Below are 16,252 nucleotides of genomic sequence, written 5' to 3'. Positions count from 1 at the left end.
AAAAAATGTCTAGTTCTCTAACAAACCTTAAGTTCTTCAATTTGAGCACGCAGAACATCTGTATCGACAGCAACAGGATCAAGTCGCTGTACACGACTCTCCATTGTTGTCAGCCACTCCATAACCTGTTCATGAAGTCGCTCATACGCATTCAGCTGGTCAACACGTGCTTTTCCTAGACGCTGTTTCTCTTCAAGTTGAAGTCCCAGTTCTTTCCATTGACCCTCCAGGTACTAAAATGAAGGAAAGGAAGTTGAAGGCTACAGTAGATGTTACACAAATTTGTAAAGTCTTGTCAGATTTGTATAATTACTAAATTTTCCAAACTCTGCAATAATATTCACGTAAAAGATAAGATACAAGTGGCAGTTTAATGACTTTCCAACTTTTTAATCCCCTTAATACATAAGGATCTATCTGATTGTATGAACTACACATCTGTCTCAGCTCCAACTTACTCATTAGACATCCATCCTCAAATTTCCTCATGTCTGGAAACAAAGCAATTGCTATGAGTCACATTTCATCAATACGGCAGATATGGAAACACACTGAAGAGCGAAGACCATAAAGTTTGCAGCAATGATCTGAGGATATGTTAAAATGATGGAGAAGAACTTTCTTCTTTGCAGGATAGGGTGGCTTAACCTGAATAACGTGCAAATCTCTAAAAGCATACGCTATGAATTTTATTTTATTCTTTTTATTTATTTATTTATTTTATTTTTATTTTTTGCAGATACAATATTCCTCACCCTCCTTCCTTCATTTGTTGTACTTTTACCACGGTTCCTCACTGTTTCAACTGACATTCTCATCTTCAACATACAAGGTGTTTCTGTAAGAGTGCGCAAAAACTTAAAAGGACGTAGTGGATGTTCCACTGAAGAATTTGAGGTAGGGAACTAGGGGTCGGAGAAACCATCTTGAGGAGATAATAGGAATAAAAACAAATCACTGTGTACTTTTCTGTTTACATTAGTTACAGGTAACTGACACAATGATGGTATCACTTGTACTGTATCTTACAAAATGTACTGAAACTCACTGACAACAAGCTCAGTGCAAGCATGACATCAACAAACAAGATTCTGACACACCCTGACAAATATTCCTGGTGTGTTTTGAATCACTTCACAGGCAGCTACAATTCTGGCAACTAATTCCAGCTCCATATCCACTGGTCTCTCATATCCACATGACTTTAGATATCCCCATAGGTAATAATCAAGGAGATTCAGGTCACGTGTCCTCTCAAGCCACGGAATAGGACCTCCCCTTTCAAACCAGCAACCAGGAAATACAGCATTGAGATGGTTGTGGACATTCACACTGAAGTGAGGCAGTGCACTGTCATGTTGTATCCACATCCTCTCACGAACAGCCAAGGGTATGTTCTCCATCAACTAAGGTACACCCTTTTGCACAACCCTCAAGTACTGGTGGCCATTCAAACGGTCTATTGCATCACGACTTCCTAGCAATCAGGCTCATCCTCCTTGTTTCCTTGCAGGTAATAAAGAATGTACATGTCAGTAAACAGCACAGTACGTGCAAACTAGAACACAGGTAGTCTTAAATAAGCTGGAAAAGATTAATGCTAGACAACGCAGTAGAAAAGTTTACTTCCTTAAGCTGGCTTCCCTGACCCCAGGTTCCCACCTCAAATCGTTCAGTGGAGAAGTCTCTATGTCCTGTTGCATTTTTGCACACTCTTACAGAAACACCCTGTACATATTTCATCTGTTAGTGTAAAACTTCAGTGTAACACTAGAATAGCAATTAAACAAGTCGAATCATTTTGGAAGAAAATTAGCAACAGCTGCACTATATTTATTTATACAGCCAAGACAAGCTTTGCCCATTCACAAACAAATGCCTGAGATAGTGCTTGCTTGTCACTAATATTACACACCAGATGTTACGACAACTGGATCTGCTGGTAATACACAATGTCCTTCGGCATATAGGCTATGATGTGTGATACATGAAAGATCTTCAGGGCAGTTTGAATTAAAAAATGTTTATGTTCGTAGGTGCTGAGCCTTTCAATCACAATATATAATTCAATATAATACAGTGTTCTATAATGTTCGGTTGATGATTTTTACTTTACCTCACTGTATCTCGGTCTACCAGAAATGAATTTCTCAAGCTATTCATGACAATTTTACATCTGCTTAGGCGTTACCTATAGTGGACACACAGGCTCAATTACTTCCTTCTACATTGCACATTCCAACCCCCTTTTGCTATTTATTACCTACTTTTCCAGTTAATCAGCACTCACTCACCCATATTGTCCATCTTTTTTCTATTCTTTTTAATTTCAGTCTATTATTTGCCACTACATGGTTACTACACTACTACATTTCAGTACATTTGCTGTCCATAATGCAACTTAAATATCAGCTGAACCAGAACACAATCCAGCTGGCATATCCATGCATCTCCCACTTTGAAGATTCTGATCTAGGCTAAGGGAACGGGTAAATTCCCACTAACACATTCTGACAGTGATTGTGATAATACTTGCCTTGATTCTGTCTCTTAGAGGAACAGTGTCGGTGACATCTTTCTTGCCCACAAGACTACGGCCTGCTCGAACAGTTTCCTCAAACTCTGGTCTGTGTGCTTCCTTCTGTGTGGCTAGTGTATCTACACGAACTTGCAACTCTTCAGCATCCAAGCGACCAGCAGAAGCTTCGAGTGCTTCCACGGTCTGTGAACACCAAGTCTCCAGCTTGCCTGCACGTGTCGAGAATGACGTCAAGGCTGCCAGTGTATCTTCTAACAATTCTGTACGGCGTAATGTTCGCTCAGAGAGCTTCTCAAATCTGGAAAATGGTAAACTTTGAATATAAAATGTCACTGAGACGCTCACAGTAAAAAAAACTAAGAGTGAACTGTATGCAAGTTATTCGAAGGGAAACAGAGAGGGCTGAGTCAGAAATATGTGACATAGCATATATGCAATAATAATTTGGGCAACATCTTGTGGAAGCAAACACAAATGACAAAAATGTGTTGGTGATGAGAACAATTACTATTGTCTCACACAAACCTTGATGTTACATCCTTGAGCTTCACATCTATTTTCTTAGCCAGCCTAGGATTAGATGCAGTGGCTATTAATTCTTGAGCTGACTGAGAGACACTTTCAATGCTAGGCCTGTGCTGGTCGACATCTGCCTGTAGTAGTCTATGTTCACGAAGTTGTTCATCTAGTCTTTCCTTGTGGAGGCTTGCTGGCCGCTGAAGACTCCTAGAATGGACAAAATCTGTGTAGTGTAGTGTCCGCATTATCATTCTGTGTACAAGACAATCACTATGAAGCTGAGCAGACTAAAAGCAAGACCACAATACATCAGATACATACATTAGAATTACAACTGCTATCAAATAGTCAAATAGGGTCTGTAAACATTATATGCCATTGTTCTTACAACACAAGAAAGTTCTGGATGGAAGAGAAATAATGCCCCCCCCCCCCCCCCCACACACACACACACACACACACACACACTCTTCCTGGTGCCGCAGTCCAATTACATCATTGGGACACTGTAACCATGCACGTGTATGATCGTGCTTTAGTAGCTCTAAGGGAAGAAATTGCCCTGAAGTGATGATTTCAGTCTAGTTTGTATGTCTGTAAACTATCTTTACCATATCTTGAGTGGTTACCCTTTACTCCATCCATTATTTGTACTAACCGTCTTGCTGTTAACTGTAATTCCTCTAATGGTTCTTCCTGCATCTTAGTGAGGGTTTAAGTATTAAATCTGTTGGCACATTTTACAGGTCTGAGCAATTTCACATTAACATGTTGATACTTCTAGCAGATCACATATGCTTACTTGGCATTATTCTCAGCGCTGTTCAGCCACTGTGTAAGGCTGTCAAGCGCATCCTGCACACTCTGACTTTGGACAAGAGCAGTGTCTAGTTCCTGGCACTTCTCCAATAGAGCCTCTGAGAGTTGCTTGTATTTGTCTTCTAATTCATGAACAGGTGCTTCCAATGACGCCACCTCTGCTTGCGTCTGCTGACCTTCAAGAGACCGCAGGAGTGCTCCAAGAGACTGAAAATGTATCACATATTAGTAACCTGCTGATTAGACTACCCTAAAAAACTAAGTATATACAATAACAAATGTATTTTTTATATCAATATTTTGTAAAAAATTGTCATCATACTATATTTACCCGAGTATAAGACGACGCTGATAATAAGATGACCCCCACTTCTTCAAGAGGCTTCTTGAGAAAAATTTACTTTTAACATATTCACACTAATCAAAATTACGAACTGTTTTATTGACAACGTATCTGTCTAAAAAGTTAACATTATATCTGTTCTAAAATTATGCCATTTATAGACTTTCTACATTTTGATAATATTTTTAATCGCCATCACCACCATCCTAATGGCAGAGTTGTGAAATTTATATCTTCACTGTCACAAATATTTGGCTACTACTTCTGAATAAGTTGCAATTTGTGAGGTTGTGGTTACAGTCGGACCTGAGAAAACAGCTGTTTTTATCCAAATACACGCTGGATTTTGCTTCTATACTGATCTGAGCATTATAACATTTCCTGGAACTGACTTTAGTGAAAATGTTAAATGTACATAAAAAAATACTCATGTCTAATGGATTGAACCAAAGATGTAATGTTGAGTACCATATGTGATCTCACAGAAAAAAAACAAAGACATTGCAAAAAATAGATGGCAATTTTTTTGTTTGATAAAATGTTTCACCCCTTTGGCTAGTTTCGCCGAATTGAATGGACGCACCAAGATTTTGCTCAACATATATCTCTCAAGGTCTGTAGCAACTAATAATTTCTTTGTTTGTGTTTGAAAATACATTTATTATTGTAAAGTTTAAAGGAATATTCCAACATCAGTGTAAAAGTAATGTCCTTTCCTAGGTAATACGACATTAAGACTAGTGGACTATTCCCACCATTGGCTGTCTTTTTGTTAAATTTGTTAAATATAGCCCAGAGAGCCAAGTTTTGCTGAAGATGAGTGATAAATTCTTAATATCTTATGAAATATTGAACAACAGTCTTAATAATTTTCAGATTTCGCTTAAACTTTCACTCATACTGGATTGCATATATCAAGTACATTACCTGACAGCACCTAGAATGAGGAAATTTTACACTGTGTTACATAAATGATGTTCAATGAGCTCAATAATATAAAATGTGTATTTTCTACATATACATCGAACCAGATACCAGAGATTATTAATAAAGTCATGTTTCAAAGAATTTGTAACCCCTGGTGGGAGAAAAAAAAAGGGATTGCTTGTTACAAAATAATTCCACAGCTCTCCAAGGACATTTAATAGCAAAATTGAAAGCCGTTCTGCTTACGATTTATTTAAAAGTCAAGTTGTTAAGATTACTGTTCGCATTTTTAACCTACAACACATTTAAACCAAAGACAATATTCACAAAGTATTTTTCATGCTATAGTGACCGTTATAACAAACTACACCTGAGTAAAGAGCCTTTATTTTTTATTATTTTCATGCTATATCATGTTACAATGTCTCTTGCTTCCAAATATATCATCTGTTCGCTGCTCTCTCATTGGCTGCGTAGAACCAGCCACTGACATAACCACTTTCATTCCAGTAATACATCTACATCTATACTCTACAAACTATCATAAGGTGCATAGCAGAGGGTACGACCCATTGTATCAGTCCTTAGGGTTTATAGCTGTTCCATTCACATACGAGTTAACATCATGCCTACATCAGTGATACATAGGAGATTGTACTATATCCCTAGAGTCATCATTTAAAGCTGGTTCTTGCAACTTTGTTAATAGGCTTTCTTGGGGGTAGTTTGCGTCTACCTTGAATAGTCTTCCAGTTCAGTTCCTTCAGTATCTCTGTGACACTCTCCCACGGATAAAACACCAAGGTGAGCATCAACAACATTGCACCACGAAATACATAAGCACACCAATGGCCCCTATCTGGACTTTTGCTGTTTCTTGCAGAAATGAATACTGCTGTTGAGTAATAACAGTAACTGATATCTATATAAATGATGGAAATCATGATTCATTCCAATTCCTGAACTTCTGCTCATGCGATGATCTACTGGAATCCATTGGTACAATCTCCACAATGGGTCTTGCCACTGTAATTTATTCTCAAAACAACAATTACAGTCAGTTTAATATGATTTATTTTGTTTGTCAGACATTTCAATCAGGATTAATTTTCCTTCTTGTTTCATTTGAATGTCACCATCATGTTCTAAAGCTGATTAAACGCTAATAACATTTTTACCCAGTATTCTAATATGTAAACAGCGACCGATTTTCTCATTTGTGACCTACTTAGTAAATCATTTACAGTCCCTCATTATCAAATAAAATATTGATCTGAGTTCAGAACAAGTGATGTTTTCTTAATGACAACATTTACGCTTTTGAAAGTTACCTTTATTTAAAAAGCAGCATTAATGTTTGCACACAATATCCATACTTGTATGAGAGGTTTATTGCAAAACCTATTCAAATACAGTAACAGTTCGTAATACCATCAAATTTAGTGCTATTTTGTCCTGTGTTTCACAAAATTGTCAAATTTTAAGGAGAGCAATAGACTGTTGCAGTGGCTAGTTCATAGTTACTCATGAAATCCTTGTACTAGCACTTTGTGAATAAAATGTCACGTGATTGTTCAAGCAACATCTATACAGTTACAAGCATATCAGGAATGCAAGTATCAATTGCCCATCCTTCTGAATTCTTCAAGATAAATCTGCACATTATCTCCATAGCCATAGCGTGATCCGTAAATGCAAGACAATTCCTATATACTCTATTAAATGATGTTAAAATGTTAACCTCAGCAGCAATAGTTTAATCTGCGAATATAAGAGGACCTTGTATTTTTAAAATGACAAGTTTGGGAGAAACCTCATCTTCCAATCGGGTAAATATGGTCAATTTATAGTAATACGTTTAATGGAATTTAAAATGCCATATTCATATTAATAAAATTATTATATATATTTTCAGACTAAAATCTGGTTTTCCTGGGGTCAAATATTGTCTCTCCCCTTAATCATAGTGAACTGATGTCAACATATGGCTTCCACATTTCTCTAAAGCAGAAACAAACTCCCATGGCAAATTAACCCTTTTTTGATGCCACAGGATGTGTCTTGTCAACCTCTCTCTCGTTTGGCTACAAAGATGGGCAAGGAGGAACACGAATTGGTAGTTACCACACTTAATAATTAAATGTTGACATAGTCTACATAAGACTATAGGATCAAGATTGGCAACTTTTTCTCCGTTTAACACCCACCCCCCCCCCCCTCCCCAAAAGAGAGAGAGAGAGACATGGAGAAATTTATGTTCCCTCAGAACTCACCAGCTTGGCTGCATCTATGAGTCTTCCCTGAGCAACAAACTCTGACGAGAGTGAACGTGCCCGAATCAACTGTTCTTCTAGTGTACGAGGGTCTGCTCCCGTTGGTTCTGCTAAAGTCTTGTGTGCACGAGGTTCTGCCTCACGCATCCATGTTCTTGCTTTTTCCAGTGCATCCTGATGTTCACGCTGACGACCACCAACACCACTTAGCCGGTCTGATAGTCCCTCTGCACGTGACAACAGATCCCGATATCGCACAGATGCCTCTGAAACTTCGTGGCTTACTAATGACTGTGCAGGATGCTCAACATGTGGAAGGCGTTCTGGCAGCCCTCCTCGGAAATCGTTCAGTATGGACAGGTATTCCTGTATAAAAGTATATCATAACAGGATCACAAAAAATTTTATTTAATGTTTATATGAAGGTAAAACAAACAAATGATCTGAATGAATAGCCATTGTATAAGGAAGAAATGGCAGTGGCATAACTATAGACCTGCCATATCTGCACTAAAAGAAAAACTGTTCATAATTTAATAAGTAAGAACTGAAAAGAACACCGACAAAATAAGAGAACAATATCAAGTATTTATATAATATACTGTAATACATTGCTATACAAACACAGTTACAGTAGAAAAGACATGTAAACAGGAAAAAACTTAGGATAGTTAACAACTAGTACAGGCATATTTATACAATAACTTAGGGAAACTACAAAAAATTTAAAACCAGAAAATTTTGCGACATGTCAAACCAGAAGCCCTCCCATAACCCAGTCACTATAAGACTGGGGACTGAATAGCAGACTGTTATTTTTCAAACAATGGAAAATCTAGGATGGACAATATTATGAAAAGGATAGTTATTACTCACCATATAGCAGAGATGCTGAGCCACAGAAAGGCACAATAAAAAGCTAGCTTTCAGCCAACGAGGTCTTTGTCAAAAATAGACACCCCCCCCAAAACACACACACACACACACACACACACACACACACACACACACACACACACACACAGAGAGAGAGAGAGAGAGAGAGAGAGAGAGAGAGAGAGAGAGAGAGAGTCTCTGGCAGCTGGAAACAGATTCTGACTCCAGCTGCATGTGTGTGAGTGTGCGTGTTCTCCACTATATGGTGAGTAGCAACTATCCTTTTCACAATATTCAGAATGTTATTTTTCTTTGCTATAAGGGGCAATCAAAAAGTTTCCATTTGAGAGGATTGCTGTAGCATATATGCAACTTAGCGCAACTTCGATGCAGATATACAAGCACCAACGTGTAGGCAAGGAATCAGTCGTTCTGACTCGCATGTGCAAATGTGAACTGTGGCAACATTATTACCAAATGCTTCCACACAGAACCAAAGTGCTATTATTCTTTTTTTGGATACTGAAGGACAAACACCAGCAGACATCCATCGAAGAATGAAGAATGTATATGGGATAGCACATTTGTCGAAAACCACTACTGTGCCCCATACACAGTCTTCACTCTTCAATGGATGTCTACCAGTGTTTGTCAGTGGGCAGCCAGAAAAACAATAACAGCACTTTGGTCCTGTTCATCATAACACAGAAGTTATGCCAACTTAAGTGGGACACTGTTCCAATTTCATTTTCTGGGATGAACATTAATGGTTGCGTAACAACATAATTTTGTTTCAAATAACATGGCATCTATTCTATTATGCTTAATTATTATAATAATGTTGTGATAGACAATTTCCATCTTCTCCACAACACTGCTAGCAGAGTATCTAGAATGTTTTTGTTGCCTATGGACTGTGAGAAAAGATGATAATGAAATCATTGGTGAACACTTTTCAGTACTACTCTACAGGATCAAGTTAATTTACTGCCTATAGAGAATGGCTAAGTCTAAGAGATGAAAAGAGACAAACAATCTCCAACAATTATTTCTGATTCAGACTACTTCTTTGTTATAGCACTATGACTATGTTTGGAATAAATTTTACACAAACTCTTGCCTCACTCTTGAACAAACTGGCTCCCATTCTAGCTCAGTTTTATAACCTTACCAGGCAACTTACACACTGTAACACTGAAAATGCTCTTAATGAACGTAGCTTATTCTTTTGGTTTTTAATGTGCTGAATCTTTGATATGATAACAAAATTCTTTATCAACATTTTTTTACAGTTAACGCTCGATGTTTTAAAAATGCATTTTTAAATTGTTAAACAAAATACATTTCACATACCATTTCAATTAATAATAATATGAACATGAAATTTAAGCTGTAGTGGTTGCAGTGTTAAATTATATCATAACTACTCCAACAAGCTCTTTTGCTCTTCTTGTTCTGCATGAATGCCATGGGTCTAAAAGAATTTACATTACCACTACTACACATTACACTGGGTCTCATGAAACATTAACTATGCAGCAAAGTTTAGTCTGATAGTCTTATAGTACTGAAGCATAAACACTGATAGCATTATATGACCCTGAAATTTGCCTGTTCAAAATAGAGTCACATGCTACAATGGATATCTCACTTGCTGACAAATTTGACCATTCTTTCTGATACATATGAGGTGGGATCCAATATGAACAGGATTTTTGTTCCTGGACATCAACAGTTGGTAGGACTGGCCCGCACTTCTGCTATACTTAGGCAAGACTGTTAGAAGTGAGGAGAGCGTGCTGTTATATGTTTCCCACCATTTCATCATGATGTCTCAGCAACAGGTGCACCCCTCCATTGTGCAATGCATAATTATCAAATTTCTTGCTCATGAAGGAGTTACAGCAGTGGAAATTTGCCAAAGATTGAGCGCACAGGTCAGTGATAAAACATTATCAAGGACGCTTGTGACTGCCTGGCATAAAAAGAATATGTGGAAAATCAGCAACATGATTGCCATCCTCAGACCAGCATTACAGACAAAAATGTTCATGCGGTTAGAGACATTACTGACAACAATCGATGGGCGAGAGTATCATAAATTGCACAAAAAGTCAGAATCAGTTAGGGGAGCAGTCAAGCAACCATCACAAATAACCTACAGTTCCGTAAAGTGTGTTCCAGATGGGTCCCTGAACTTTTGACCAAAAATATGAAGTTGAGACGTTTGGAGGTCTGTCAGAGGGTTACAGAAAGATTTACGAAAAAGGTGATGCATTTTTTAGTAGGATCGTAACCTGCGATGAAACATGGGTTCACCACTACATTCCAGAATGCAAACAAGCAAGTAAGGAGTGGCAGAGGAAAAGGGAGGCAGCACCAGTGAAACCCAAGACTAGACTGTAACTGGTGAAGTTCTTTCAACTGTGTTTCAATCAGTGAGGCATTTTGCTGATTGATTTTTTGCACGAGTGACGCACAATCAATGCTGCTTACTACTGTCAACTGTCGAACAAGACGAGAGCTGCATATCACTGCAAAGGTGAGAGCAATCGATTCGACAGGTCATCCTCCTCCATGACAATGCGTGATCCCATACTGCAGCTCTGTCTCCAAGCTACAGGAAATGCACTGGACTACACTTGATCATCATCCTCACAGCCTGGACTTATCACCTTGCAATTTCCATTTATTCGGACAGCCTAAAGTAGCTCTAGGAGGGCGACGATTTGAAGACGACAAGGGTGTGGATGACTTCGTGCGCAACTGGCTGGTGACACAACCAAGTTCTTTTTATGATGAGAGCATCAAAAAGCTGCCCATACGCTAGGACAAATGCATTTCGAAAGCAGGAGAGACTATGTGGAAAAATAAATTATAATTGTCTTGATTTTTTCAATAAATGACTTTAAATAAAAAATAACATCTCATTTATATTTGATGCACCCTCATATCATATGACCTGTTAAAATTTTCATTACACTCAATTGCGAATGTCATGCCAACCGCTGAAAAGATTGCTTACAATTCTCAGAAAGAATAATTCAATTGCAGAAGCAAACATTTCTCAAGAGTCGATACTCAAATTACCATAAATAAGCGAAGTTACCTTTGTTAACTACCAAACCAGTAGTTTATTTGCATAACAGAGCTTTAATAGTTGAAAACTAATCACAAACCTTTGACTCGTCTGAAAATTTCTGAGCAGCCATAGTAATGAAACGCAAGTCTGCCTGATGAGCAATCACATCACTAACAAACTCCTTAGTGCTGTCAGTGCTGCTGTGTAATTTGTTCAGATTGGACAGAGATCGCTCCTTATCTTCAAGCTGCCTGCATGCTTTGTCCAGCCACGAATTAAATGTCAACAACTCAGACCTGTAATGGCAAAAACACATATGACTGTTCTGTATAAATGATGTGACTGAAACTGTTAATTATCAAGTGTAGGTGTATAATAAAACAGTTGAAACTTTGGTGGCCACTCGTTCACTTGGTTCTTGTTTTCACTTGTCTTGCATCTATAGCTGAGCAGTTTTTCTGATGTCTAAGATAGACAATTCCAGCAACTCGGGTTGGGGATAAGTCAGAAAACCGCTACATGACTGTCAGCCAAAGATCCTAAGACAAGTGCCAACAGGTAAAGAGTTTGTAAGAATTGACACAATGAAACAGTGTTTTGCAGACATTAGAATCCCACAAATCAAGTTTCAAAGTAATGTAATACAGTGGAACTTCTCAGGACAACCACACGGGTGGCCACGCAAAGCTGCAAATGAAGAAAGAGTTGATAAGGATTAATGAGCGAGCGGTCAGATTTTACTTCAAGTTCCTCGAAAATTCTATAGTGATTTAAACCATTAACATAATTTCTGAAAGGAAGAAACTTGATGATAATGATTCCTAACATACTGAAGAACCAAAATCTGGAAACAGATTTCAGCTGCTGTCATTTTGGTAGCAGTTGATAACTTACTTAAAATGGCAGCAATTGATAAAAACTACTCAAGTTATACACAATTATTATTCTTCCTCGAGGAGGCTTTAGGAATCCAGTGAGAATCATATTTATGCAGATTGGAACTGTGCCAGCCTAAGAAACGTGTCAGCAAAAAGATGTTGTCAGCTCCTAAATATCAGCAGGAAGGCACTGGCCCCTGATCTCCTATGCAATTGGCAAGGTTATATTTTTGAAGTCAGATGCTTAGAGGACTGTGGCACAGACCAAGATATGAAAAGTATAGCCAATACCATATTCTGCACATTCAGTTTGAGCTTTGAGTCTGATAAGCAGCCCCAACTTTGTCATTGTCACGTGTCTCTCATTACCGTCACTCAGAGTCCACACAGGATACGATGGCCGATGCGCAGTGACCATTTTTCATCCAAAGCACTGGTCGAGCTCAATTGTTTGTTCAGAAGGGGAGACTGACCTTGTTTGTCCACTTTCAGCCACTCAGCAACGTGCTGCCATAACAGAATCATAGCGCATGCCCTGCAATTTTTCTAAAACTATTTTACAGGAACTATTCAGTACAAAAAATTCAGTTTTGCATTTCTTACAGCTTTATGTGTCAGCCTCACGAATATCTGCCCATCATTTTGTTAATGGTCATACTTAGTGTCATATTTCCATTTACGTAAGATACTACACAAAATTCAAAATAGTTTGCAATAGATGGTACTAACAAAAGCAGAGGTGACAGTAGATCTTTCTGAATGCTCACCACGCCAGTGTGGGTGTGGAGGGATTCCACTTAATATTTACAAAAACTGTGAGCATAGCCTTCAGTTTAGAATGGCACTTCCCCTCCAGTGCTCTGTATTTCCCTTACAGCACCTGCCCGCAACCTCCACCACTACCACTCTCCCCATATGTGCCCTGCCAATTGCACATCTATAGTACCACATTATTCTGTGTGGACTCTACCGCCTTCCAGTTATTTGTTGTTTAGCTGTTTATCAGCTGGAACAGAACACAGCAATGTTGCTCATGTATGTTTTCTGTTGCATTCACCCAGCAAACGGAAGTATCTCATGCTATGACTGCAAATCAGCAGTGCCACATATGTGGTAAGATTCACCAAAATCTCTGTTTGTCACTTGGTCTGCTCTCTATGGTTCAATATATTCTCCAACTTGATAGTAGTTTTGTGTACTTATCTATGGTTTCAATTCGTATTCTCTGTACACTTTATCACTGCATAAAGCCAGTGAAGACTGCCATCAACTAAATATTGTATGGTTCCTAATTCTAATTTCAGAATATACCAGTAAATTTGTTACTCCCCATTTTTTTCACATTAGAGTTGTGATAAGTTCCCACCTTGCCATTATCTGAACATATCAGGGACCCCCTGCAAGAGGAATGTTGCTGATGCCTCAACAGTTGGATATTGGATGGGAAGCTATTTCAAATCATAGTGGCTTGTTATTTGCCATATCTACAAACTGGGGTGCGCTCCTTATAATTTGCATTTTCACAGCAAATTACCTTTACAAATATATATGTATATACCTTTAGTGACAATCTTTTAAGTTTGTTTGTGCCATTAACTAAACATTAAAAGCAGCAGATATACATGGGCTGATGATCACAAGTAAAAGAATTGTTTTTGTTTTCTCCTCTCACATTTTTAGGAGAAGAAAGTATGGCAAAAGGAAACGAAGAAAAGCCAAATAAACAGAAACAAAAGAAGAAAAGAGAAAACAAATTATGTAGGCTACAGGAAATTAATATGTAAAAAACAAACAGGAAAGGGTCATGTGAATGTAACATGGTGCTTGGACAAAGGATCCCAGGGGAACTCTACACCTTCTCAACTTTGATTGTAGGAATGTGTGTCAGAGCACACTAAATTCCATTTTCTTAGGTTTTCTGCCTTCCTTTGTTACTTTTCTGTTGAAGCATTATTATTATTATTATTATTATTATTATTATTATTATTATTAACATTTCTTTTTCGTTCTGCCTCTCTCACAACTTTTTTTTTCCTTTAAATAGGGAGTGCACACTGTAACTTACTTGAATTTTGAAAGCTCATCACGCGCAGTCCCAAGTTTTCTGAGAAGGCGTTCTGTACGTTCTGTGGCACAATCATAGCGTGTCTTCAAGGAACGTCCATTCTTTTCAACTGTTGACACCTCATCAGCTGACAGTACATCTCTTCCAGTTGAAACAAGCTGTCGTACCTGGTCCAAGCAAGTTGCAATTGGTCGGGAGTGGGCCTCCAGGTCATCCTTCACTTGCTGCACCATAGAAAATAAAATAAATGCTGGTAAATACCACAAAATAAGGAAGACACAATCATTAATCTTGTTGGAAACAGGAAGGTTTGTCTACATTTCAACAAATATGACAAGCTCCCTCTTCCTCCAATTTATGCTTAATGTTATTTCACACTAGTCATCATTTGTTCCAATCAGGATATATCTGCAATCATCCTCACATCTTACATGAATATGTACTAAAGTTTCGTCTGGCAGTCTTAAGACAACTGAAGCAAAATTATTGTGGCAACATATATCTCTTACGTATTTTATAAATTCTCAGTGGCATGCAAAAAAAACCCCAGGAGGAAATTTGTGTAGAAGTCTAGTTCCGACACTTATTTTCTTATTGCAAGTGTACAAAAAGCTTCCACAACGCATACAACTATGTAAGTTAAGCAAAGATACTATTTCCTCATTTGTACGAGTTGTCACTGATTTTCCTCTCCATGTAATGCATAGTAGAATATTGTCACATGAATGGTGTTTCCTATCTTCCAATCAATGAGAATAAGTCAGTGCAGGATTAGAGTTTTTGTTTATTAATATTCATTTACAAAATCAAAGATTTTATGGCAACAAAGCTGAATATACTTTGATTTGTGTTGGACACTTTCACATTTCCTTAAATTTTATTGTGAAGGTCAATGCCGTTCCTACAAAGCAATTTTAAGCATTTTAACATGAAATTAGGTGAATGCAAAACTCAAGGAAGAGCTACAAAGAGGAGAAATTCATCATCTATCCATATAAATAGGAATACATTTCATTCATTATGGAGCACTCAAAACATATGTAACGATCTTTCTATAATATTGCGTATTAAGCAGCAGGACTCTTAGCCAAGATTCTTAATTTAGTTTTTCTTTTTTTTTCAGGCTTTCAAATATGATGCAATGTAATTGTACACTGCTACTGTATGTGATTGACATACTGACTATTTGAAAACATTAGAACAGTAGGTGGCTCTTATTAAGCAACATCCATGGATCATTTCCACAGCACACTGAGTAAGTGGTGTCTATGATCAATTAGGCAGCAAGATGAAGGTTGGAAAAAAAGTATAAGAAAATGAATAAGAAGGAGGAGAAGAAAAAGAAGAAGAAGAAAAAGAGAGCTCTTGTGGCAGAACAATGTGCCTGTTAATAAATTGGCCATTTTTAATTGCCTAATTTCAAGAAATGACTTGCAGAGAATTAATTTTTACAGAATGAGTAACTTATAAGTGCTGTATATGCCTTGGTCTCAATAGCGATTATGCTTGGGAAGGGTCAAGCAAGAGAGATATATAGATAGTTTCCTTGTTATGTTTTATAAGGAAATGGCAATATACTTTCTTATATTCAACGCACAACTTTCTGTCATCATACTACAAGGTTATTGATAAATACCTCTGGGGTTTCAGAAGACAACTATGCAAAAACTACAAGGCATTTAGAAAATAGCGCATCAGTGGATATAGCATCCCTAAAAGTTTTAACCTACATTACAGGTTCTCAAATATAGGAACTGTTTAAGATGTTAAAATGTCAATATGTGCATACAATTCATTCAAGTTACCAACTAAAGGGCCCTGGAAGGTGTAACAGCAGCCAGCTTTGTAAACCTTGTTCATTACGTTGCCTATTTGCAAGCATTAACTAATTGGATGCTACAGTACCGAGCAGATGATTTGTTTTTATGTTC

General features: G+C 37.7%; 1 protein-coding gene across 14 annotated transcripts in view; it reads right to left on the bottom strand.

Moving 5' to 3' along the window:
• The window catches only part of LOC126416114 (microtubule-actin cross-linking factor 1), a 1,003,027-nt gene that overhangs the window by 163,977 nt on the left and 822,798 nt on the right, over window positions 1-16,252 (bottom strand). For all 14 annotated transcript variants that reach the window (XM_050083628.1, XM_050083630.1, XM_050083635.1 and 11 more), the window contains exons 37-43: window positions 14,322-14,545; window positions 11,476-11,674; window positions 7,421-7,786; window positions 3,861-4,084; window positions 3,065-3,265; window positions 2,537-2,837; window positions 27-233 (exon numbers count right to left, since the gene is read on the bottom strand). In XM_050083628.1, the coding sequence (XP_049939585.1) occupies window positions 27-233; window positions 2,537-2,837; window positions 3,065-3,265; window positions 3,861-4,084; window positions 7,421-7,786; window positions 11,476-11,674; window positions 14,322-14,545 (1,722 nt within the window). The remainder of the gene's footprint in view (window positions 1-26; window positions 234-2,536; window positions 2,838-3,064; window positions 3,266-3,860; window positions 4,085-7,420; window positions 7,787-11,475; window positions 11,675-14,321; window positions 14,546-16,252) is intronic.

Source organism: Schistocerca serialis, chromosome 8, assembly GCF_023864345.2.
Source record: "Schistocerca serialis cubense isolate TAMUIC-IGC-003099 chromosome 8, iqSchSeri2.2, whole genome shotgun sequence".
NCBI lineage: Eukaryota > Metazoa > Arthropoda > Insecta > Orthoptera > Acrididae > Schistocerca > Schistocerca serialis.
This window is presented reverse-complemented; position numbering and strand designations above follow the sequence as displayed.